Source organism: Martes martes (genome assembly GCF_963455335.1).
Source record: "Martes martes genome assembly, chromosome: 12".
NCBI lineage: Eukaryota > Metazoa > Chordata > Mammalia > Carnivora > Mustelidae > Martes > Martes martes.
In genome coordinates this window covers 10,486,044-10,510,925 of record NC_137900.1, presented here as the reverse complement: position 1 = coordinate 10,510,925, position 24,882 = coordinate 10,486,044, and the positions used below count along the sequence as shown (strand labels likewise).

General features: G+C 46.2%; 1 protein-coding gene across 1 annotated transcript in view; it reads right to left on the bottom strand.

The window, feature by feature from the left end:
* PIP5K1B (phosphatidylinositol-4-phosphate 5-kinase type 1 beta) overlaps positions 1-24,882 on the bottom strand; it is a 287,921-nt gene that overhangs the window by 166,143 nt on the left and 96,896 nt on the right. The window contains exons 2-3 of the mRNA XM_080819587.1: positions 8,216-8,300; positions 3,135-3,203 (exon numbers count right to left, since the gene is read on the bottom strand). Coding sequence (XP_080675713.1) covers positions 3,135-3,203 — 69 coding nt within the window. The 5' untranslated portion in view covers positions 8,216-8,300. The remainder of the gene's footprint in view (positions 1-3,134; positions 3,204-8,215; positions 8,301-24,882) is intronic.

Here is a 24,882-nt window from a genome sequence, read left to right as displayed (position 1 = left end):
TATTTGCACAAGGGACAATTCTTAATGAAATGCAAGGCGGCCTTGAGGACACTCGGCTAGTCTGTTAGTTACCTTCCCGGTTGTCTGTCATTTGCATAGTGGCCCAGCACAAATCTCACGTCTTCACGAAGGTCATGGGTCAAAAATATTAAGCTATACACGGTCAACTCAGGCACCATGTTGGTAGAGACAAGGGGACAGGAAGCAAAACCACCTCTTGCTGGAAACGTTAGTCCGACCAGGTACAAGCCCACCACTGGTAATACTCAGTTCCTACTTCTCCACCGTGTCCGACCCACAAGAATGGTCCTGGTGCCCTTAAATCAAAATTCATTAAATTTGAGAATTCTCTTTATCTGTGACTAATTTAGTGACTTTCTCATAATAGAAAATGTAGTTAATTTGACATAAACTGTATCTTTATGAACCTCTGCAGGTTTGTGAAAGACACGTGTTTCCTCTCTGAATGTACATAAACCATCTGCTGACTAACCCGTGCTCAAATCAGGCTGAGCACCAGACCCACACCAGGTTTCCAGAATGTTCTTTCTCATCATTGCTGAAAAGAGGGATGACACTTGCTTATCTCCTGCTTTTTGCTAAGTCTTCCACTGTCCCGATTTTTCAAAGCTCACACTCGGTGGTTTCTCTATCCTAGCTGCAAGGTCTTTCCTTTGGGAAATGGTTCACCTGGGCCTAGAAACAAACACATTTCCAACAGCTAGTGCGATTCTCCTCACCTCTGGTAACTCCACTACAAACACCTCCAGTTTGAAGATCGATTTTGCTTCACGGCAAAGACTTAAATCGAGTAGTTTAGCTGAGCTGTTTGCTGTGTAAAAACAACACTTTCTCTGCGCAGTCCCTTCTTCCTCCTCTGCACACCAACACCGTATTTACGGAGGACTAAAGACTCAGACACTAGACTGTCTTTTTGGTGCTTTACTCAGAGAAGCGAAACACCTTTTCCTCCATTCTTATCTTCCTCTTAAGATCAGAGATCACCGAAGAGCCACCACTCTTTAAATACTAACGAAATAAACCATTGGTGTTTTCTGTCAAGTTAAAATAATAATAAAATAAAATAATAAAAATATTTTACTAAAATAATAATAATAAAATAGTAACAAAACAAACCACTGGTGTTTTCTGTCAAGTTCCCTGCCTCTTCTCTCATTTGTTGGATTGGAGTTATTTGCAATCTTAATATCTGATTTTTAGTTCTTACAAACTTACCAATGCTGCAGAGTGAAATATGCTAGTAGAGGTGTTGATCACAGAATCATGTGTCTTATTGAACACCTGGTTTGACTAATCTGGGAACAAGACAAACTGAGAAAACCCCAAGATCTCACGGTCCCAATCCTTGTGTTACTTCTGCATCACTAAAGAAGTCCTGGGGTTCAGAGGTCAAAAAACACCGTGCATCAGGATGGGCACTGAGAAAACCACTCAAAACAGATGGAAAACAGCTGACGACTCCATTTACAAGGAGTCTTGAGTAAATGGGATGAGAATTGGTTTCCTAATTGAGTCTACAAATAAGTAACAGTGCGCCCTTGCCTGTGGCCAGATTGACACATTTTAGACCCTATCCCAGAATTCTCCTGAGCTCTTGAATCTTCCCTCACTCCGTCCCACCCACATCACCATTTCAGATGGCAACTCCCTGGTTGTATTTCTCCCTGTGCCTGAGCAGGAAAGTCAGGAGAGAAGATTCATCAGGAAAACGGGCAGCGTCTCCATATCATGTTAATTCCCTGACTGGAACGGACACGTGGTTGGATCAGACGGTCCATGCACTCTACGACAACAGGTCTTGCTATCCACGAGGGAGTAAAACACAAACGGGAAAGTTAAGATAGAGAACCACCCTTCCATACACAAACCTCCTACTCCCAAGACGGAAGGAGGGCAAGGACTTTTAGAAATAAAATGCACAGTCCATTTAAAAGCAGGAGCAGTGGTGCCTGGGAAGGCAGACGCCCCAGTAATGCATCTGCACATGAGCCTCCTCGCCAGGAGCGAGGAAGTTACCAAAGGCAAAGAGCCACGAGGTGAGATACCCTGGAAAGGCTGGAAGGGATTTTTGTGAAATGGACTAAAGATATGGAATCTGAGAGGTTTAGAAAGGGATGGGACAGAACTTCACGTTCCAATTTTTTTTTTTTTTCCAAAATAAAAGGGGAAAAATGTGTAAAATTTTGGAGGGAAGTAGTAAGTCAATTAAAAGATTCTTATACGGGGTATGCCTGGGTGGCTCAGTTCATTAAACGTCTGCCTTCAGCTCAGGTCACGATCCCGGGGTCTTGGGATCAAGCCCCACATGGGGCTCCCCGCTCAGTGCGGAGTCTGCTTCTCCCTCTGCTGATGTCCCTTCCCCTGCTTGAGCTCTCTCTCCCTCTCTCTTCGAAAAATAAAATCTTAGAAAAAATGATTCACACACTGGACAGAGTACACTGTCCACATAAGGGCTTTCTTCTTAGGAATAAGAAGAGTCTTTGAATAACTCCCTCCTGTCGACCTTTTATAGCACAGTAACTACGGTAAGCAGAAACATGCCCCCCACCCCTGCAAAGATGTCCCTGTCCTAATCATTACAAGCCACGAAAATGTTACAAGGTGAGGCGGAGTTCAGGTTGCCAAAGAAATTAAGGTTGCTAACCAGCTGATTTTAAAAATCAAGGGGTGCTTCTGGATTATCTAGGAGGGCTCCAGGTTATCACAGGCATCCTTCAAAGTGTCAGAGCGATACAGCCCGAGAGAGATTGAGCTGGTCTCTGCTGGCTTTGGAACTGGAAGGGAATCCTGAGACAGGCAATGCAGGCAGTGCTGAGAAGCTGGAGAAGACAAGGGAACGGACGCTCTCCTAGAACCTCCGGGAAGGACCGCAGCCCTGTAGACACCCGGATCCCAGCCCAAGACCCGTGTCAGCCTTGGGACTACTGGACCCTGCATCTGTGTCACTGGAACCATGGAATGTGTAGTAATTTGGGAGAGCAACAAGAAACTAAGTCAGTAACTTACACGCGACCGCTTTACAGGGAGAGAAGGCCTAGGAGAGATGAACATTCCAAGCAATGAAAGTGTTCCCTTTTTCTGAGTGGAAGAAAGAAAATAAAACCGTCACTCACTTTTTTGTAAGTTTTTTCTTCATTCTGTTTTCCGGGTGCGGCATCTCCATTTTCAGCAGCAGACGACATCTGTAAGAGCAAAATGGACCCCTGTGAATTTCCAGCTCTACCCTGAACTACCATAGGCTAATAATATTGTTAACTAGAGAATCCAGTTTGGTTCATTATGTTTTTGTGTCTATTGCTGCTGTTTCCAAGAAATGAAGAGATTTCTCAGAATTAAAAAAAAAAAAAGAATCTGTGTCCCTCAATCTTTCTGAAATAGATCTTTACCTATAAGTCATTTTGGTTGTACACTGTACTGGCCCCCATGTGCTCTGACAAAGGCGGGATGGAAGTCTCAGCCCACATCATGGGTACAAGTTTCTTCCTATAAAGTCTTTAAAAAAAAATCAACAACGAACTTTCTTCTAATTAAAGATGTTTCCTATAAAAGCATTTGGAAAGTACCAAAAAATGTAAATCATGACAAAAGAAGTACTCAGTTCTACTGTCCCTGGGTAACTCCACTCTTCACATTTGGGCAAATTTATTTACACTTTTGTTCCACGCACTACTCTACTGAAAGTACTAGGATCCCATCTCAACCCTGCAGTTTTCAATGAACATTAATATAATATGCCTTTTCCCACTTGATTATCAGCATCTCATTGTAAGAATGCTGATTTTTTTTCTAGTTGCAAGAGACACCGTGGTGTGAACACAACTGTGTATTAGTCAGTCAGTTAATAATGCTAATGTTAGTACTGAACACTACATCCTTAACTAATGATGTCCACTATGTTGGCTAATTGATTTAAATTTAAAAAAATAAAGCTAATATTAAAGGATGGAGAGGTGGCCCAAGGGATTTGCTTCTACAAATGATACAACAGTTATTATTTTGTGCTCTTATTTTTGTCTAGTGTCAACGTTTTCTTAGATTTCTAGAATTATAAGGTCATTAGAAAAACATATGAGTAAATTTCATTCCAAGAATATACCCATTCATACTGTTATCAGTGACTGGGAGCTCATTTCATTACATGTTTAGCCGTATTATTTTAATCATCTTTGCTAATTTCATAAGTGAATGAAAGCATCTCTTGGTATTAATGTGCACTTCTAAAAATTACTGGTGATGATTAACATGGCTGGCATATCTTTTTTGAGCTCCTGTGTCTCTTCTGAGTTTTCTATTACTATTTCCATTTATCTACGGGGCTCTTCGTGTTTTAGTTATTGAGTTTTACCTATTATGTTACTATTACTAGTGCTTTTCTTTCTGATTTTTATGTATCGCTGTAACTAATCAGTCTACAACCACCTTATTCATGTCTTCCACGCTGCTGTCTTTCATAATGATGACACAGAAAAGTTCTACATTTTTCATACTCAACACTATTGATTACCTTTGTGATTTCTTCCAATGTTTTTTTCCATTGGGACGTATCAGATTTTCAGACATGTTCCTTTCCCCTCTTAGTGCTAAGATTTTTGCACTTAACTATGAATTCACCTGAATTTTTGAAGCCAGTTACATATACTGCAAACAAGGATAACTACATAATCAGGGAACCATGACATTTAAGGGTCTTATTTTTTTTTAAGATTTTTTTTTTTTTTTTGAGAGAGAGAGAGAGCACAAGCAAAAGGGGCACAGGGAAAGGCAGACTCTCAAGCAGGCTCTGTGCGGAGCCCCATGTGGGGCTCAGTCCCATGACCCCAAGATCATGACCTGAGTGGAAACCAAGAGTTAGAGGCTCAACTGACTGACTTTTCTTGATTCCACTCCCCCCTCACTTCCTTATTACTCCTTGTGGCAAAACTCCTTGAAAAAGATGTTGCTCCTCTCAAGCCCTGATTCCACCTCACATATTCTCTCTTTAGTGCACTTTAATCAGGGGTTTGCTCTCACCGCTACCCTGAAAACCTCCCCCTCAAAATCACCAGTGACCTCCGTGTTGCCAAATCCAATGGCTAATTCTGAACCCCCATTCTGCCGGACCTATCAGATTATTGATAAAGATGATCACTCCCCCCTCCCTGACTGATTTTCTTCACTTGGCTTCTAGAGCTCAGTAGTCCCTTGTTTCTTACCCACACCCTCCCTGCACCTCCTTGATCACTTCTCAGTCTCTTCAGATGGTTCCTCTCAATGTTGGAGCGTCCAAGACCAACTTCTTGGTTCTCATCTCTATCCATACTCTCTCTGGAATTCCCAATTACCACCTAGATCTCTCTTCTGAGCTCCAGACTTGCATAACCAATGGTTTTCTTGGTATCTCCACTTGGATATCTAACATAACAGACACCTCAAATTTTGCAAATCTAAAACCCTATTCCTGACATTCCTTCCCAAACTTCCTTCACTTGAACCTTCCCCATCTCACTTAATGGCATCTCCAACCTCTTTCTTCTCAGGTCCCAAATACCAGAGTCTTCCTTCTCTCTCTCTCTCTCTCTGTTTTTTGTTCTTTTGTTGTTGTTGTTGTTGTTTAAGATTTTACTCATTCATTTGAGAGAGACAGACAGACAGAGAGAGCACAAGCAGGGGGAAAGGCAGAGGGAGAGGGAGAAGCAGACTCCCTGCCAAGATGGGAGCCCAACATGGGGTTTGATCCCAGGACCTGGAAATCATGACCTGACCTGAAAGCAGACAATCATCTGAGCCACCCAGGTGCCCCGAATCTTCCTTCTCTTACACCATGGTCAACATGTCAGCACAGCCATTGAAAGATGTCCAGAATTCAGTCACCTGTCACCACTCCTCCTGTGCGTTCCTGGGCAGGGCCACCATCTTGTTATGTGTGAGTTATCCTTCGTGGCCTCCCAATGGGGCTTGATGCCACCCTTGCCCTCTGATAATCTACTCTCTGCCAGAGTGATATATCATTAAACCTAATCAGATCATGCCACTTTGCCCTTAAGACCCCACAGTGGTTTCCCTTGACACCCAAAGTAAAAGCCAAAGTCTTACAGTGGTTGATGTGGCCCCACGGGATTTACCAATCCTCTTCCTATGCCTCCTCTGACCCCAGCACCTCTGAGCTCCCCCTTGCCCCTGCTTCAGACACTCTGCCGTTTCTCAAAGACACCAGAATGCAGATAAATTAAGGCATTCTGCCTGAGCTATTCCCACTGCCTGAACAATCTTCCCCAGCCAGACACCTGCTTATCTCCTTCAGGTCTTGGTTCAAACGTCAACTTCTATCTGATGCTTAGCTTGACGGTCCTATTTTAAACTACAACTTATTTGGCACTTCCCTGCCCCCATTTCCTCTTAACTCTCCTTAATCTTCCTTCTTTCCTTCCTCCCTCCCGCCCTTTTTAATCAAATGTACGACTGTTCATTATTTTTCAGTCACTTTAAAATTTAAAAGTAATGTTTAAATTAAAAAAATATTTATTTTCTTCCCTAAGTAAAACAAATCCAGCTATCCACAAAGACTAATTGTTAATATTTGGCTATTCTACCATTTGATCTTTTTCAAATGTGTGTTTTATTTTTTAACAAAACAGCCATTATATGCAAACTTGTACTTGCCCTTTCCACTTTGTCATAAATGTTTTTCTGCATCACTAAATATTAATTAGAAAAAATGTCTAACATCTAAATAATTCTACCATGAAAATGCATCACACTTTGGTATTTATTAGTGGACACATAGGATGCTTCCTGCTTTTCTTTTATAAATAAAACTATACTCTGTGTTCTTACATTTCCAACAGCAAGTCTAAAACAGCTGCCAGAGAGTCTTAGAATAATGTCTACTGGGTAAAATACACCTACTTTAGATCTCTACCAGCCGCAAGTGTTTTCACTTAAAATCACATAAAACACTTGGCCAATTCTGGGAAAAAATATCATTTCATTTTGCATTTGTATGATTCATGGTAAGGACAGACATCTTTGTCATGTTTCTTTGGTTCTTTGTATCTCTTCGGTGAATTCTGTCTATGAAGCTCTAGCCCATTTCTCTACTAGCGTATATGTGTGTCTCCAACTTAGTAGGTGCCAAGGACAGTAAGAGTTGGCTTTTCTTTAACCAACTGTGGAATTGATGGAGATTTCCCTAACGAATGCCGTGTCAGGCTTTCACTTTAAGACTTGGAAGCTTCGAAAACCAAAAAACTTCAACAGCAACTCTGAAGGGTGCTTGGAAAAACCACCTTAGTGAGGGGGTGGCTCACCGGCATGAATGCAGGACATAGGATGAGACAGTCTCTCTCTCTCTCTCTTTCCATTTTTTTTTTTTTTTTTTTTCACTCTGTAGGGCATCCCTAAATGGACAGTAGGGAAGAGGAGGAGAGAAACAGGCAAACTTCCATTCTTTAAAAAACAATTCCCTCGAAGCAGCACAAAATAGACAATAATGATAATAATGATAAAGGGATGCCATGAAATGTTGCCTGAATCGTGTTTTTTAGGGTGATGTTTCACTAGGGTCCTGTGGACCTATCACCAGGACATCTGTGCAGGGGAGGCAAACGAGAGGCCAGGGAATGCTCTAGTAAACTGCAAACGGCCATTTGAAAGGGACGCAGTGGTAATTACTGTTTGTTCTTAGACGCGCTGTGTCCCTGTACCAGTCAAGGTACATCATGTATAACTACGGGAGCCGAGAGAACTATGTTTTAGAAAGATTATATACAATTATATACATTACTCTATGTGTATGCAAGGCAGGAGGAAAGAAATTCACAGAACTGCAGGTGATTATCTGTGGATGATGGGGTTATAAATGCCTTGGGTTTTCATTTTTATATTTTGCCATATTCTCCAAGGATTCTGCAGTGAGCGCTCTACATTTGACAATAAAGAAAACACTAAGGCTGTTCAAAACCTGAACCGCACGTAGTAATCAACAGCAGAAACCACATCTCCTGGGTTCTGGTTTGCCCCCCCCGAGGCATGCTGACATTCACAAAATTTCCTATGTTTCTATTTGCTTGTCATTTGTTTTAAATTTGATAATGTCAAAGTTAAAGGTCATGAACTAGAATTTAGAATATTTGTAAATAAATATAAAATAAAAGGGGTAAGAACTCAACAGTGAGTCAGTTGGAATTAATTACAAACGTAGACTGTGTTTCCTTACCTTTGTAAATGAAAAGGCAAGTCATCTGTAGTCAGTCATGACGGGTGACCTATTCATTGTTGAAACTGGTTTCTTTCCCAAGTTCCTGTTAAAATAGAAATTCCTGGTTATTACTTATTCACTTCTCTACCCCCGCTCCCAAAACCCATCAGAGCTGCCTATAGGGATAATACAATGCAGTCCGTTGAAGCTGAAATAAAGGAAGGACTTTTGCTAAAAATGGAGCCAGAAAGGTATTAGAAGACAATACAGGGGAATACACGTGTAATTTCAGGCTGGCTGTCCTACCAAGTAAGACAGTAAATCCATAACCCCTCAAGGAACAATGAGCAGATTTGACCCTATAAAAATTTACAATGTCTACATGACAAGATGCCATAAATAAAGCAAAAAAAAAAAAAAAAAATGAACACGAGTTTGCAGCTCAAATGACAGGAGATGATACAAATTGATTACAAAAGATTATAAAAGAAACAAGACAAACCACATAATATAAAAATAAGCAGAGGACATGAACTGGAAATATATTTCACCAATAAGCCTGTGAAAAGGATAAGCCCCATTAGTGGTAAGTGAACAGGAATTAAAATGACTGAGATGCTATTATCTGCCCATCAGGTTGGCAAACGTTTTTCAAAGATGGCGGACAGCCAAGGCTGGTAAGTATGATAATAAGCAGGTACGTTTCCTACCCCGTCGGAATGATGCTTCAGCCTTTTAATAGAAAGGAATGTAACAACGGTCCTTCAACAGTTAATGTACTTATCAAGTTTGGCTCAAATTCTAAGATTCTTTCTCAGAGAAATACAAGTACTAGAACTTTAAAGACATGTGGGTAAGGGTGTTTATTCCTGCTTGGGTTACGATAATATGATTAGAGTTCTATCATATTCTCCTGCATTTCTTTCTGGTTTTTGCCTTAAAATTTCCATAACAATGCTGGCCAGTGTATAATGTATGTATAACAGTGTCCTTGTGAAATGTATTCTTTGTTTTTAGAAGTATCTTTTCTTTACTTATTTAATAATTTTACTTTTGGGTTCCATTGTGGTTGACATACACCACTTTTGTTTTTCTTTTTTTTTTTTAAGATTTTATTTTATTTATCTGCCAGAGAGAGAGACAGACAGAGCACAAGCAGGAGAAGCAGCTGGCAAAGGGAGAAGCATGCTCCCTGCTGAGCTGCGAGCCCAATGTGGGACTCAATCCCAGGACCCTGGGATCATGACGGAAGCCAAAGGCAGATGCTTAACCAATGGACCCACCCAGGCGTCCCTCTGTTTTCCTTTTATTTGCATATACTTGGCATTTGCAAATAATGCATATCCTTGTCCATTTAACTTTTTTAGTTGTCATTTTATCTGTGTTCCTTACAAATAACTTAAAACCAGGTTTTCGTTTTGTTTTCGCCAATTTAAGACTCTGTCATTTGAAAGGGGATTTCAACAAATTCACATCTACTGTGTTATGATTTTTTAAAAGATTTTATTTATTTGAGAGAGAGAGAGAGAGAGAGCGCACGCACACAGGAGCAAGGAGAGGGGCAGAGGGAAAGGGAGAAGCAGGCTCCCTGCCCAGCAGAGAACCTGATGTGGGGCTCGATCCCAGGACCCTGGGACCATGACCTGAGCCGATGGCAGAGGCTTAGCCAATTGAGCCACCCAGGCTCCCCTACTGTGTTATGATTGTATTAGGTTTGCTTCTATCTTGTTCGTTTACTAGTAACTACAATTTACTGTAACATTTATTTTTACCCATTTCTTCTTTGCTGGATGAACCAAATCATAATTCCATTTTTTTCCTCCTAGTAATGAAAACATTTTATTCCATGTCTATCTGCTTTGTTATCATTCTATTTTTAAATCATGAAGAAAATCTATGCTTTCCTCTCAACTCCGTCAGTCTGCCTCTGTGGAGAGCCACCTTCCCCGGGCGATGGCCTCTGTGGGGTAGCCCACATCCTGTGACTGAACGATGAGGCAGCTCCAGGCCAAGCTGGACAGGCTTCATGGGTCCTTCACAGGAGCCTGACTTCTCCCTCTGCTTGCCCAGCCGCGCTCCCTCCCCTTCTCCTCCCACAGAGTCTGTCTGTCTCCACAGGTGTGCCTCAACATGGCGGAAGTTTATTCTCTCACAGTTCTGGAAGCTGGAAGTCCAAAGCGGAGGCTGTCAGCAGGGCCACGATCCCCCTCGGGGTAAAATCCTTCCCTGCGTCTTCCTGCTTCTGGTGGTGACCACTGAGCCCTGCTGTCCCTCGGCTGTGGCTGCCTGGGTCCTGTCGTCAGACTGTGTTCTCCCCATGTGTGCCTGTCTTCACACAGCATTTTCCTCTCCTTACGAGGACATCAGTCACACTGCATGAGGGCCCAGCCTCATGACCTCATCTGAACCTGGTAACATTGGTAAAGGCTCCGTGTCCGAGGAAGGCCACATTCGCAGGTACCTTAGGACTTTAACGTATTATTTTTTTGCGGGACACAATTCAATTCAACACGGGTGTGGACCTCGACTCAGTATCTTACACCCGAAACTGTTTCATGGCCTGTTTCCAGAGAAACCAACCCATGACCTCTCCTCTCTTCCCCATCCACAGGAGGTATTTTAAAATATTTTTACTTTCTCACTGTTTCACTTTTAACTATGAAATACCTCCCCTTAATTCACAGGGCTCTTCTGTTGGAAGGATTCTTCAGGGAAAAGTTACAGTTCATGTCACATTCTCACCATTTCTTCAGATTCGATGCTTACAAGCTTCCTTTGCTCATCCTCGTGTCTCTGGCTCTCCGTCTTCCCCTCCCGTGACACACCTCTTTCTGACTCAACTGCATTTGGTTGGGACACTTCCTAATTTCCTCAGCAGTGGCACCCTGATGGCCCACTCTGAGTCACTCCACGTTCAGATAGGTCTTTCTTTGGGCCTCGTGTGTGATGAGATCTCTTGGCTGGTTATTGGCTTCTAAGCTCGGTCCTTTCCCTTCAGTTTTCTATAAACACAGCACTGCCGTGCTCCCGCCTCCTGGCTCACAGGGGAGTCGTTTCATGCCGGTCTGACGCCCCTGCCTCGGTAACTTACTGGTTTCCTCTTCTAGAAACACCTATGAGTTTTCTCTTTCTATCTTTTTAATGGAAATATAATTAACACACAGTGTTTGTTGTAATAGTTTCAGGTTTTCAATATAATAACTTAATACTTTATTACATTTCTCAGGGCTCATCAAGATAACTAGACCCTTCATCCCTTTAACCACTTCTCCCAACCCCCACCCACCTCCCCTCTGGCAGCCACTAGTTTGGTTTCTGTATTTAGGAGTCTTTTTTTTTTTTTTTTTTTGCCTGTTTCTTTTTGTGTGTGAGTGTGTCCATTGGTTTTGTTTCTAAAATTCCACCTATGAATGGAATCACAGGCATTTATCTTTCTCTGTCTGATGTATTTCACTTAGTATGATACCCTCTAGACCCATCCATGTTGTTGCCGATGGAAGATCTCATTTTTAGGCTGAGTAAGAATCCATTGTATAAATATACATCTTTTTTTTTTTTTAAGATTTTATTTATTTATTTGACAGACAGAGATCACAAGTAGGCAGAGAGGCAGGCAGAGAGGGGAGGGGGGGGAAGCAGGCTCCCCGCTGAGCAGAGAGCCTGATGTGGGGCTCGATCCCAGGACCCTGGGATCATGACCTGAGCCCGAAGGCAGCGGCTTAACCGACTGAGCCACCCAGGTGCCCACATCTTCTTGATCCACTATTTATCAGTGGACACTTGGGTTGATTCCGTATCGTAAACAGTGCTCCAACAGACAATGGCGTGCATATATCTTTTCAAATTAGTGTTTTTGTTTTCTGTGGGTAAATATCCAATAGCAGGATTACTGAATCATATGGTAATTCTGTTTTTAATTTTTTGAGAAATCTCCGTACTGTTTTCCACAGGGTCTGCAACCAGCTTGCATTCCCACCAATGGAACATGAGGGTTCCTCCTTCTCCACATCTTTGCCAACATTTGTTATTTCTTGTGTTTTGGATTCTAGCCATTCAGACAGGTGTGAGGTGATGCCCCATTGTGGTTTTTTGATTTGCATTTCTCTGACAAAGAGTGATGTTAAGCATCTTTCCGTGATTCTGTTGGCCATCTGTACGTCTCCTTTGGAAAAATATCTATTCAGATGCTCTGCCCGTTTTTAAATTGGATATTGGGGTTCTATGTGTGTTGAGCTGTATAAGTTCTTTATATATTTTGGATATTAACCCTTTACTGGATATATCACTGGCAAATATCTTCTCCCATTCAGTAGGTTGCCTTTTTGTTTTGTTGATGCTTTCCCTCGCAAAAGGTGCAAAAGCTTTTTATTTTGGTGTAGTCCGAATGGTTTAATTTTTCTTTTGTTCCTCTTGCCTCAAGACACAGGTCCAGAAAAATGTTTCTATGGATTACTACCTGATATGGGTTTTACGGTTTCAGGTCTCACACTGAGGTCTTTAACGCACTTTGAGTGCATTTTTCCGTACGCTGTAAGGAAGCGGTCCAGTTTCATTCTTCTGCATGTGGCTGTCCAGTTTTCCCAGCACCATTTGTTGAAGAGACCGTCTTTTCCTCATTGCATATTCTTGTCTCCTTTGTTGTAAATCAACTGACCACATAAGTGAAGGTTTACTTCTAGGCTCTCTGCTCTGTTCCATTGATCTGTCTGTTTTCCCACCAGGACCATACTGTTTTGATTACTGCAGCTTTGTAGTCGATCTGGAAATCTGGGATTGTGATGCCTCCAGCTACGTTCTTCTTTCTGAAGACTGCTTTGGCTGTTTGGGGTCTTTTGTGGTTCCACACAAACTTCAGGATTTGTTCTAGTTCTGTGAAAAATGTTGCTGGTATTTTGATAGGGATTGCATCAAATCTGCAGACGGCTTGGACAGTGTGGACACTTTAACAATATGGATTCCTCCAAGCCATGAGCATGGAACAGGTCTGCATCTGTTTGTGTCACCTTCACTTTCTCTCATCAGTGTTTTATAGTTTTTGGAATACAGGTCTTTCTCCTCTTTGGTTAAGTTTATGCCAGTGTATTTTACTGCCTTTGGTGCAACTGTAAATGGAATTGTTTTAATTTGAGAGTTTCCTCTTTTAGCACAGAGTGCAAAAATTCCATAAGGATAGATCTATCTTTTTTCACTAATCCGGCCAAGTAAAGGGAAACTGACAAGAAGATATTACATCGAGGGCCAATGACTTGACTTAAACCATGAATAATATTTAGGCTATCTAAGTGAGGAATGAATGGACTGCATACCCTTCAGGCAATCCTCCATGAAAATTATTTCTCATAACCAACCTTTTGATAAGAATTGGACAGTCAAGCGCTCAAAGTTATGGTCTCCGGCATGATGCTGGTATGCAGTAATTCTAGTGGCCAAGTAAGGGCATAATCAGAAGACTCAGGTCTCCTTAGGGAATGTGTTAACATGCAATTGATCCAGACTCCCAGTTAGAACTTATTTTCTTAAATTATCTCTGACAGTCAACAGAGCCAACTGCCAGTGTCCTATGGTTAGAATGTTGAGACAACAGCTCAGATAACCATGATACACACCTAGCAACCAGATTTTTTTTTTTTACTATTTAATTGCTTATCTATTCTTTCTGATATCTAGTATCTAGATTCTGTTAGCTTCAGGAATAATTTACACAATTTCACAGGCTTCTGCACTTCTGTGCTTTCACTTAATTTGAGGGAAGGAGAGACACGATCATTTGGAGCAACAACTATGTGAGAGAAGCGGTCGCATACATGATCTCATTTAACACTGCAAATAATCCCTTAGCATCCTCCAATTCAGCCTGTGCTGCGGACACACCTAGTTGACTGTCCTGCGACACCCATGGGAGGTTGACATTTCTAATTCTGCCAAGGCAGGCTCTCCTGCTGCGAGCCTGATCTGTAGAAGAGAAGCCCCCAGTGGGGGTGTGACCCAGTGACCCTCCACTCCCAGCCCCTCCACCTCAGCCTGGCTCTGCTGTTCCCTATACCAGTGCTGGGCAGCACAACCACCCGGGGAGCCTTCTGGAAATCCCGATTCTTGGTCCACACACCACAACAACTAAATCACTACCTCCGTAGGGTGGGTCTGGGGAATCGGTATTTTCAGCATGCTTCAGACGCTTGGGCTGATCTCAGCCACCCTGACTAGTGCAGGCAATAAAGACATTTTATGACTTCAAAAGAGGTGTCAGGGTCCAGTGGCAAAAATGGAAACCCTTCTGCGTGTGTTAGAGAGCAGGAGCTTGGGCACACATGGGTGGCTCAGTCGGTTAAGCATCCGACTCTTGGTTTCGGCTCAGGTCATGATCTCATGGTTGTGGAATCAAGCCCTGCATTGGGCTCTGTGCTCAGTGCGGAGTCTGCTTGAGATTCTCTCTCCCTCCCTCTACCATTCCAGCTGGCGCTCTCTTTGCCTCCCTCCCTCTCTCTCTCTCTCTCTCTCTCTCTCTGAAATAAACTAAAAAGAGAGAGAAAGGAAGGTAATACATGGACTTAGTTATAAATGTGACACGTGAGCTGAAAAGCTAAGCAAACATGGCAATGAAACGCAGAAACTCACATCAGCAGGAAGCCGCTAACTGCCTTAAAGGCTAGAGGCATCCCACCAGAAAGGGGGGTTAACAAACCTCAAATGCTGGAGGTCTCTGTTGGGACCAGAACATCGTGATGAAGGTTGACTGGCAGAAGCTGGAACCACAGAAGGGAAGGTATGTTTGGAGGCATGCAGAAGACAGAGTCACTGATGGAGACACCCCACAAGGCAGAGAGAGGGGGGAAGACACCCTGCATTCTCCCTTACCCCTGTACCTGCCAGTCCCTGTCTATGGCTCCCATGACCAGGCCTCTGGAAACCATCCAATGTGAGGATCCTGGAAATGCATCGCATGGGGGGTGATGGCCCCATGATACAGAATAGAACAAGGGTGACGTATGGCTCTGAGGACAAACAGGCTGATGAGAGGCCACAGAATGACAAACACAACTGCAAAGAAAGTGGCAAAGCAGACAGGAGCCAATGACATGCATAAGGAACACGATTCTCAAAGGAAATGTGGATGGGGAGGTAGGCCAGGAGCTGGTACAAACATTTCTATTTATACGGCTCTGGGGGATCTGCAAAGAGCTTACAAAGGAGCCAGGGTCCTCTGTGGCTTCTTCCTCAAGTGTAGGGGTGAGGCGGTGACCGCAGACAATGGGGCTCTCAAGTCAAGAGGTGGCAGAGCTGAGACGCGGACCGGAGCTGAGTGACTTCAAGTCTGTTCTCTCCGCAACCCCACGCTGTCTCTCCTCACTATGTGACGATTACAGGACTGTCTACTGAATAGTGCACTTCACTTTTCCATTTGCAAATGCAGCTATATTTATTTCATAATTATTTTCTATAAAATCTGTTCTCCATCAGTGAGTCTCAACCTAGAGGGCGTTTCTGAGTTTACAAGGTGGTAGGGGAGCTTTTGAAAACTCTACAGTTACTAAAAGTTTTAGATCTGTGATACCCAGGAGCCCATAGCAGAGTCTGCAGTGACCCTGTGAACCGCTGATTTTCCAGCTAGGGCCACGGAAGTCCGTATTTTTAATTTGCCACAGAGCGAGTCTGCTCACCACGCGGGGCCAAATGGGGGGGGGCGCAAAACAACTAAATACCTAATTACCCAACTAAATAAGCCAACCAATAGATAGAAGCAAGAGGTGAGGGGCACTACCCACAAATCCTTACTGGTCTTCTCGTAAAAATAGACACTTCATTAAACACGGATGGAGCAAAGCTACAAGGACGAATGGGCAGAGCACTGAACCTGCCTCTGAGGAGGTTTTAGGGTTTACACCTGTGTCTGCCGTCCACTCCCGGGGACCGTGGGCTCCCATCTATTTCTCTTCTGCCATGAATTCTGCTGACCCCATGACATACTACCCGTGAACTGGTGCCACTGCCATTTCTTGACAGAGCCTCATCTCAGATCCTCCTTGGAATGAGAAGGAGACTCATTAATTATTTGCTCATTATGAGTCCAACCTGCCCTATGGGAATTGATCTCCCATAAGATAGCCACGTTCAAATGCTTTCTTGCCATTCAGGCTACGTACGGTAACACAGCCTAGAACATTTCCCAAGAGGGAAAGCAATTAAAAAATATTTGGGGCCCTGGTCATGCCTGCACGCTGATGTTCATCCTCTGGGTTTAAATTACCTTCTTCCGCATTCACTTCCGTTATCTGCCAGCAAATTAAGTCATGCAATCTTTTGTCATTCGTTCCATTCAGTTCGCTCATTCATTCATTGCGCATTACATGTCAGGCAGTGAACTTAGCCTTGGAGCCATAAAGACAAAGATCGTAACCTTCGAAGAAGTCCCATCAGTAGGAGAGACAGACGTGGGGACAGCTACAGTACAACGTGGTACGTGTGCTCCTCTGGGTTCTTGGAGGAGGAGCTGCCTGAGTCAGCCTTTACGGAGCCTGGGAAACTCCATTTCTGCAGAATACAGAAAACGGACTTAGCTTTCAGGGGACACAAGGTTGAGAAGCAGAGAGTGAGGACACTGCCAGGTTGCACGGCAGCTTGCTTAGAGAAAGACCCAACAGCATGAAGGAGCATACTGAACATATTTTCGTGGGTGTGCATGAGATGTTGAATTTGCATTTTTTTTTTAAAGAATTTACCCAGAAGCAGCCCAAAGGTAAGGATGTTACTTCAAGGTTTACATACAGATTTCCAGATTGCTCATTCTACCTAATGCTCCTAAGTCCCTGATCAATCCATCGCCTGAATTAAAAAACACACCTGTGAAAATTTATATATACTCACAAAACCCTCAAAAGCCATTCTTAGGAAAATGTCAGCCTTGTAAATAGATCTGTTGGGAAGGTAAGAATATTGCCCTCCTTCCAGGGCACGAAATGGTCTCCTATTTTGTAATGTGGCTTTGGCAATGAGTCACAACAGTAAGAATCAAGCAGGGCGAACCAAAATGGGACGGACAATCGTCCAAGGCCTAACCAAGAGCAACAAAAATGCGCCAAACTGAAAACAATCCCTGACGTCGTTTCCCCGGTAGAAATGCCTAGATTTTTTAGACCAGAAAAGACTTGTTATATTAGGAAATCCCAGGGCCAGATTTATTTTTTTAGAGTATTTGCAGAAGCTGTCGAAGAAATGCAGTGTCTGCCTGGGAAACACGGGTGTGCAAGGCAGGGGGGTCACCCACACACCCTTGTGTCCAGACACAGGGAGGTTGCACAGCTGTGGGCCCTAAAGCTGGATGAACAGAACTATGGTGCTCCCGGACTCACCAGGAAGTCCCCCCACGCTTTTCGATGAACATCATTTAAGTGAGGTTTCGCTTCGTGTGTCTAATGCTTCTATGACCGAGCCAACGGCCGAAACCTATTCCCAGTGACGGCACCGGCTCCCTAGGAATCAAAATGGAGGCCAACCAAGACACACTGTGGGGCTCGTGGAGTCTCTCAGGAAACACATTCGCCCAATCTCAGAATGGATCTCACAAAGTGAAGGGACAGAGAAGACAGAAGGCTCAGCATAAAATGAACCACTCCTAATTTGTTTCCAACAAAGGTTGCGCTACAAGGATTCACAGGCCTTTTCAAACTGTCTTCCCGGTACCCCGGAGACAGAAGGAAGCAGCCCATGAGAACAACCTTGAGGGACGTGTGGTTCCCGGACCAGCGCCAATTCACAGAATTTCGGGAGAACTCCAGTACTGCACACCCCCTCCTGTCCCAGTCTTCGAGTTCAATACCCAAGGACATGGGACGTGTGGGTGTGTCCGGTGGTCGTGTTGGAGGGTCAGGAATCATGACACCTGAGCTTCTGTTTGGCACGTGGGGAAAGAACCTGTGAAGACCGACCAACCCTGTTGCTTTCCGGTCTTGTCCCAGAGACATCAGGGCCAATCACTAAAGAGATCACACAGCTGGACTTTTTGCCTCGCTCTCATGCTTAACTTTCTTCTTCCCCACTTTTTTTGGCTGGACATTTGGTACAAGGCCGACTGCACGATACTGTATTCTTACCACTTTGTAAATTTTTTTTTTTTTTAATTTACCAGATCATGCTTTCTGTCCACATTTTATTTCGCAACTATTCACCTCCCCGCTACCCAAAGACCACATGCCAGGAATAATTCAACTGTTCCAACAGTAACAACTGTGCAAAGCATATGCAAATGTAAAGCCAGCTACCACCGGTAGAAAATGTTTGGCTTCAGAAGGAAAGAACCAAAACCTATTTGGTTTTGCTCCTGTAGCAGTTTGCAAAGTGTTTCTGGATCCATTTCATTTACTGAGAAAGCCTAAGTAATAGATCTCCTGAGCGCTCCAAGCGCAAAGGACAGCTGGTGGCTTACCCCCAGAGAACTTCCTCTGAACCAGGTGCTGGGCAGGGGAGTGGGATGGGGGGGGGATGGGGGGATGGAGGGGGGATGGAGGGGGGATGGAGAGGGAGGGGGGATTGAGGGGGGATGGAGGGGAGGAGGGATGGAGGGGGGAGGGGAGGAAGGGGGTATAGTGGGGGGGGGAGTACAGGGTGGGTGCTCTGTGTGGGGGGGGGCGGAGCCTGAAAGCTGAAATAACCTAAAACTATGTAGGGGGGGACTGTGGCTGAGCACAGCAAAGATGGAAAGGGCAGAAAGACGCCCAGTAGAAGAAAAATTCTGTCCAAAACTATTCTGCAATTCCAGGCTTAATGAACTCAGCCAGCAGTAAGTAATATGGGCAGCTTCCGACGAGGCACGGATATAAATGGAGAGACACAGGGAAAACATGAGTAATGAGATGACCAACATCTGACGTGCTCCTCGTCCGGAACGACACTCATTTACTCCGACACCGACTCTGGAATTCCTGTCCATGGGCACGTTAGGGGACACATAATGAATACGATGGTCCCTGTTGTCAAGGCGCTGAAGAGAGAAGCCAAAACACAAGCCCACAGCATAATGAGAAAGTCTTTAACAGGATTAGGAGTTAATTCCTTTTACTTGGCTTTGCTTCTAACAAGTATTCAATTATCGCAGTCAGAGGGCTCATCTGGAATGTTCTAAAAAATGCAATGAAGAATTAAAAAGGGGGAAAAAACCCCCAAGGCCAAGAGGTCATAAATCAGCTATTAATCAGTAGATATTAAATTTCCCAAGTGCTTGCTATGTGGCCGGTTGTGCTGAAGACATAATGGGCTGAGAGCCGCTTTCAAGGGACCAACCGCTTAGCTGGAGAATCGAGGGTAATAGGCAGCGTTCAGAGGACAGGGAGGGGACAGAGGTCCAGGTAAGGGGTCAAGGCAGGGGTGTGGGAGGGGACCGTTGGTGATGGAGGAAGACTGACCGAACAGAGGGGAATCAAGGCGGAGACAGCAAGCAGTCCCGGGCCTCACGGCCCTGGGAGCTGACCATGGCTATCACAAATTGGGGGGTATCTGCTGAAGGCTTTTGAGTAAGGGGCCATGAAGACTTTTTAAAAGTGTTATGAAGAGGAGACAAGAGCAGCGGGAAGGGAGGGCCAGACTGAAGGCATGCATCCAGCCACTGCTGCAGGGGTCCCGGGGATGGGAATCTAGAAGATTCCGGTGGAGCTGGAGACTGAGCAGAAGGCACCCCGCATGGTGCCGACGTGGAAAACGTCGCCAGAACCTGGTCACTGACTGGGTCTGGGGGAGAGGGGCAGGGGGACGTCCGATACGACTGAGGTTTCAAGCTTCACTACCTAAGGAAGGTCACGCCACTAGTGCGACTTCTAAAAGCAGCAGCCGCTCTGCTCCTCCCTGGTGTGTCCCTTGCTGCCCCCACCCCAGCTGCACAATCAAGCCGGTGTTGGCCTTGGTCTCATCAGGTCAGGCCCAGGACGGTGCCAGCCGAAGTCACGGATGAGTGGAACTCAGAACGGGCAATTTCACCAGACTGCAGACAGACACACAGACAAGGCCCTGCGTTGCCAGGGAGACAGACAGACAGAGTCCAAGTGCCTGATGGCCATCCCGCCCTGTGAATCCTGTCGTAATCCCCAGCCAGCCACTGGGTTCTGGAAGGCCCCAGCTATTTACCTAACGCGTCCACCATTCACTTCTAATCTGAAGAAGACAAAAAAAAAAAAAAAAAAGAAAGGAAGGAAGAAAGGAAGAAAGAAAGAAAGAAAAGAAAAGAAAAGAAAAGAAAAGAAAAGAAAAAAGTACTCTCGGTAGTCTGTCACAGGCTTAGCTGAGGTCTTGGGCCCACCCTCCACCTGTCACCCTCTCCTCTGAGCCACATGCTGTCAGGACAGATGGTGACAGCGTGGTGGTCACGGGAATGGGCTCTGAGTCACAGTGTCCGGCTTCAACAGCTGTGCGGTCTCCCTGAGTCGCTTAATCTGTGGGCCTCAGTTCCCTCCTCTGAGCGATGGGGAAACAACAGGGCCTCTCTCCCCGGGCAGGTGTGAGGACTGACCAGTCTGTAAAGCCCTTGCAGGGACCCGGGCCCAGAGCACACACTCCAGAAATTCAGAGTTGCTGTCATCGCCAACAGCTGCCCTCACTGAGACGGGCACCTCGAGATGGAGGAGATCCCATCCCTGCTCTGCTTCCGAACTTCCTGTGGCCGTGGAGGTGACCCGGGCCACTCAGGGTCCTGCAGAGTCCGGGCACCCACCCAGCTCAGGCCGCCGTTCTGCCTGCCTGCCGCCCTCGGGGCAGAGAGGGCCCAGACACACACACACGTGCGCACGGTTCCCTGCGCCTCACGTGGCGCTCTCAAGTCTCAAGAGACCGCACCCCTGCTTGAGCCCACAGGGTGTGCTCGCCCCGAAAGGGCCTCTCCGTGAACCCAGGTATCAGTCAAGGGTCTCCCACCTCTGAGGACTTCCTGATTCCTTCCATTCTAGAAGCACAGAGTGCCTCCTGGGCAGTGCCCTCCTCACCCTCTGCCTACCGCTCCCGTTCTGGTGTTTCCGGGGCCCCGGACTGTCTCTGCCCTCGGTCCCATTCATAATTATGACTCTAGCTGATCCGTGGAGCACCTCCTGTGCCAGGCACACCTGTAAGGACCGCATGAATTAACGCGTGCGATTCTCCCAACACCTCCCGGAAAGAGGTTTCTGCGATCAACCCCGTTTTTTACCGAGGAAAAAGCCAAGGCACAGAGATGTTATGTAACTTACCCAAGCTCACACAGTAAGCGAGTGCAGAGCCAGGATGGGAGCGCACATGGCTCTTAACCACTCTGGGAATACATACCACCTATTTTAAGATTTCATTGATCTCCTTCTGCCCCTCCCAGCCATCTCTGCAGCTCATCTCTTGCCTCCCAGAGGGATGAATGGTCCCTTCACTGGCTGCCATCCCCATCTGCAACACCTACTCCCAGCCTTCTGTCCCATGCACAGCTAAGGTGTCTGTATTCCTTCCAGCACACCCCTGCCTGGAGCACCTCCTCCCGTCATCCCCAGTTAGCCTTTCACCTGGATCGTCACCCTCTCTCTCTCTCGTCTGGCTCTTCACCTTGGGAACACAAGCAGGTCTGTTCTCTCCTGAGACCCTCCATGTCCTGTCCCCACCGCTCCCTCTGGGGGCAACCTTGTCTCACTCCCCTTACGCTCAAGGTCAAACCCTCCAGAGACATGTGCACGCTCCCCGCCTTCACTTCGAGAAGCACAGCAATCCCCGCTCCTGCCCACGTCCACGCCACACTGTGGTTTCGCCCTCGTGGCTTCTTTCGTGATCTTCCTGGACTTCCCCGAAGCGCTGACCTGGGAAAAGTCCTTGAACTACACGGTGGGCTCTGACGTGTCTGGGCAAGTGGCAGACGACCGGTCCTCCTTCACTGAGGGCCCTTCTTCCCTTGGCTCCCTGGCATGGCCAACATGGCCATGTGCTTGCCCTAAATCCCTTTCCTGGTGTTCTTGACTCACACAACCTGGATCCTGTTTGGGGAGGCAATGTGCCCAGTTCGAGAAACAAGAGAAACCTGTATTCCCAGGGATTCTGGAAATGAGAGGTTGGTGGACGGTGATGTCCTGGGACACCTGTTAAAGAGGCAAACACAGTCCTCGTGGGCCTTTGTGCCACCTGTCATTTGCTCTTTGCCCTTTTGTCCATGACAGCAGACCTGGGAGAGCGCGTGAGCAGGTTCTTTTTTCCTGGTTCCCCTACCCGTCCGAATGCGTTTCTAGATCTTTGGCAGGCTGCCTCCTAATGACTGATGTTTCGTGTGGCGTTCTGAATTTCTTCTTATCACGCCTTCTGAATAATTTCTTCCATTCCCAGCGGCTTCAAATGCAACCCACCTGTGATGACTTCCAAACAGTGCTGGATCCCAGCTCTCCTTCTGGAGCTCTAGATTGGTCTTTGTTTTCGGTGGCTTTCGGGGTCCCTGCAGCGTCTTACCGGCTCTATAAATCCTCTAAGCTCCAACTTCCAGGCCTCATATTCCACCCCCTTCAGAGAATGCTACTCTCTTCCAAGCGGTTTTCCTGGCGGTCCAAGCCCCAAATCCAGGGGCCATCCCCACTCCCCCTTAAACCCCCCCCCGAGTCCATCAATCAAGCGCTCCAATCTCCTCAATGGTCGTCTTTGGTTCTGATCCTTTCTTGGCATCTTCCCTGCTACCATCTTCATTGGGACATCACGGTTTCTTGCACAGATCACGGCCTCCGCCTCATGAGCGGCCTCACTGGGGCACAACACGTCTACAGGAACCTTTCGGTGATGCAAACCTGCCTAAGCCACGCTTCCTCTTTAAAATGCAGCAATGGTTTTCCTGCTGCTTCGGGGCAGAACTCAAAGTCTTCAGAACAGCTTGGGACCTCTCCTGACTGGGTCTCTAACACCTCCCTCCACACTGCCGCCCCACCAGGGCTGCAGCCACGTGGAATGACTTCTGGTGGCCCGCCGCCTGCTGTGGCGGCATTCACAGTGGTGCCTGATCCGCCTGTGCCCCCCAGCCCCGCCAGGCACTCCTTGGCCTCGAGATGTAACTCGGGTTCCACTTCCTTCCACAAGCCCACCCAGCCCTCCCAAATTGGGGTTCACTGCTTCTCCTCTGAGCCCCAGGGGCGCCCCGAGCCTGCCCCTATGGGGACACTTGCTGACCAACTGCCATCATCAGCTTCATTTTCTTTTCCTTCCGCTACAAGCTACAAGGTCAATGCTTCGGGGCAACAACCTCCTCGTATTTACATGCAGATCACAAAACCCAGCGCAGCGCGCGGCAAGTGCACGGACCTCGAACCTGGAAGCTGGATGAATGTGTCCGCACGTCTGTCCGCTATGCTTCATAGAGAAGCAGCTGGAGGGCTGACAGGGTGTTTTATTACCCGTCCTTATACGCGAAGTCGATGCTTCATAAATGTCTTTTTCCTTCCCTTTGGCCACTGGGATGTTAAATCAATGTTGAGTTTTTTTAGAGTGATGACATGAGATGAGAAACAAGGACAGCGATCAATTCGGCATCCCAGATTCCTCCAGGAGGTATCTTTCCTTCTTTCTTCTTTCCTTCCTCCCTTGTCTTGCTGTTTGAGGTCCATGAAACACAGAAACACAAAGAAAGTAAAAGTGGCCTGCAGCCTCCCTGCCCAGAGAGGCCCAGGGTTCACCCTTCGGAGCGTCTTCCTCTAAGATGTTTTTTGTGATGTCCACATGGTGACTTTGCTCTCCACCTCCTTGCTGCTTCTAGAAAGGCACGAGAGGCGGAAGCCGGCTGTAATACCCTTTTCACTGTCATGGGGCAGGCATCATTCATTGCATCGGAATTCAATACAGCAGGAGTCACAAGACAAAATACGAAGACCACCCCCGCCCCCCGGTGTCGCAACTGCTCTGAACAGGGGAGACTTCAAGCGGAGACAGGGCATCTTGTGGCGGCAGGTGCCCTTTGTCTGCAAACCTCACCCGGGTACGTCTCTGGGACCGCGGTGTGCCAAGCAACCTTAATTTAAGGGAAGACATAATTAAAGATTTTGGCTCCTCTGTCCACTCTGGCAACAACTTCTTGTCAGGTGGGGCATTCAGTTCACAGGAGTGACTCTCAATCTTATTACTAAACTATTTCAATTCCTATGATTTTGAAAGTAGCGACGGGGGGAGGGGGATCCCAAATCTTCACTTTTAGGATATGTCAAATCTCACACACGTGGCAGGATGTCTCAGCGCTCACCGCTGAGCCGATGTCTCAAAACGAAACATACCCTCTTTTTTCAGGATCAAGGAACAGGCTCAACCCGATGTCCAGCCCAAGCAAAAGAAATCCAGAAACGATGGAGCAATGTTGTGATTAGTAGCAACCCAGCAGGAAAACTACGTGCCCATTCCCTAGTGTTAATACGGCCAAGCATCTTTGGAATCCCAGGCTCCCTCCTGCCTGGGCCTGCTGTTTCCCTTTGGAGAGCTCTACTTGGGGGTGGGGGGGGGGGGTTTCATCAAAACACACAGACAGGGCTATGCCTTGGCTCACAGAAAGCACTCTGCCCCCACCCCCAAACACAATGTCAATTCACCACCCTATTGGAAGGCAGGCAGAGGGAGCTGGGGAAAAGGATGAGTGAGCCTACCCAAGGACCCCTCTATCTGTGTGGGAGCAGCGTGGAGACAGGCCTGCGAGTGCTGGGGACTGGCACGAGCACCTGTGACTTGGATCACAGCTTCCT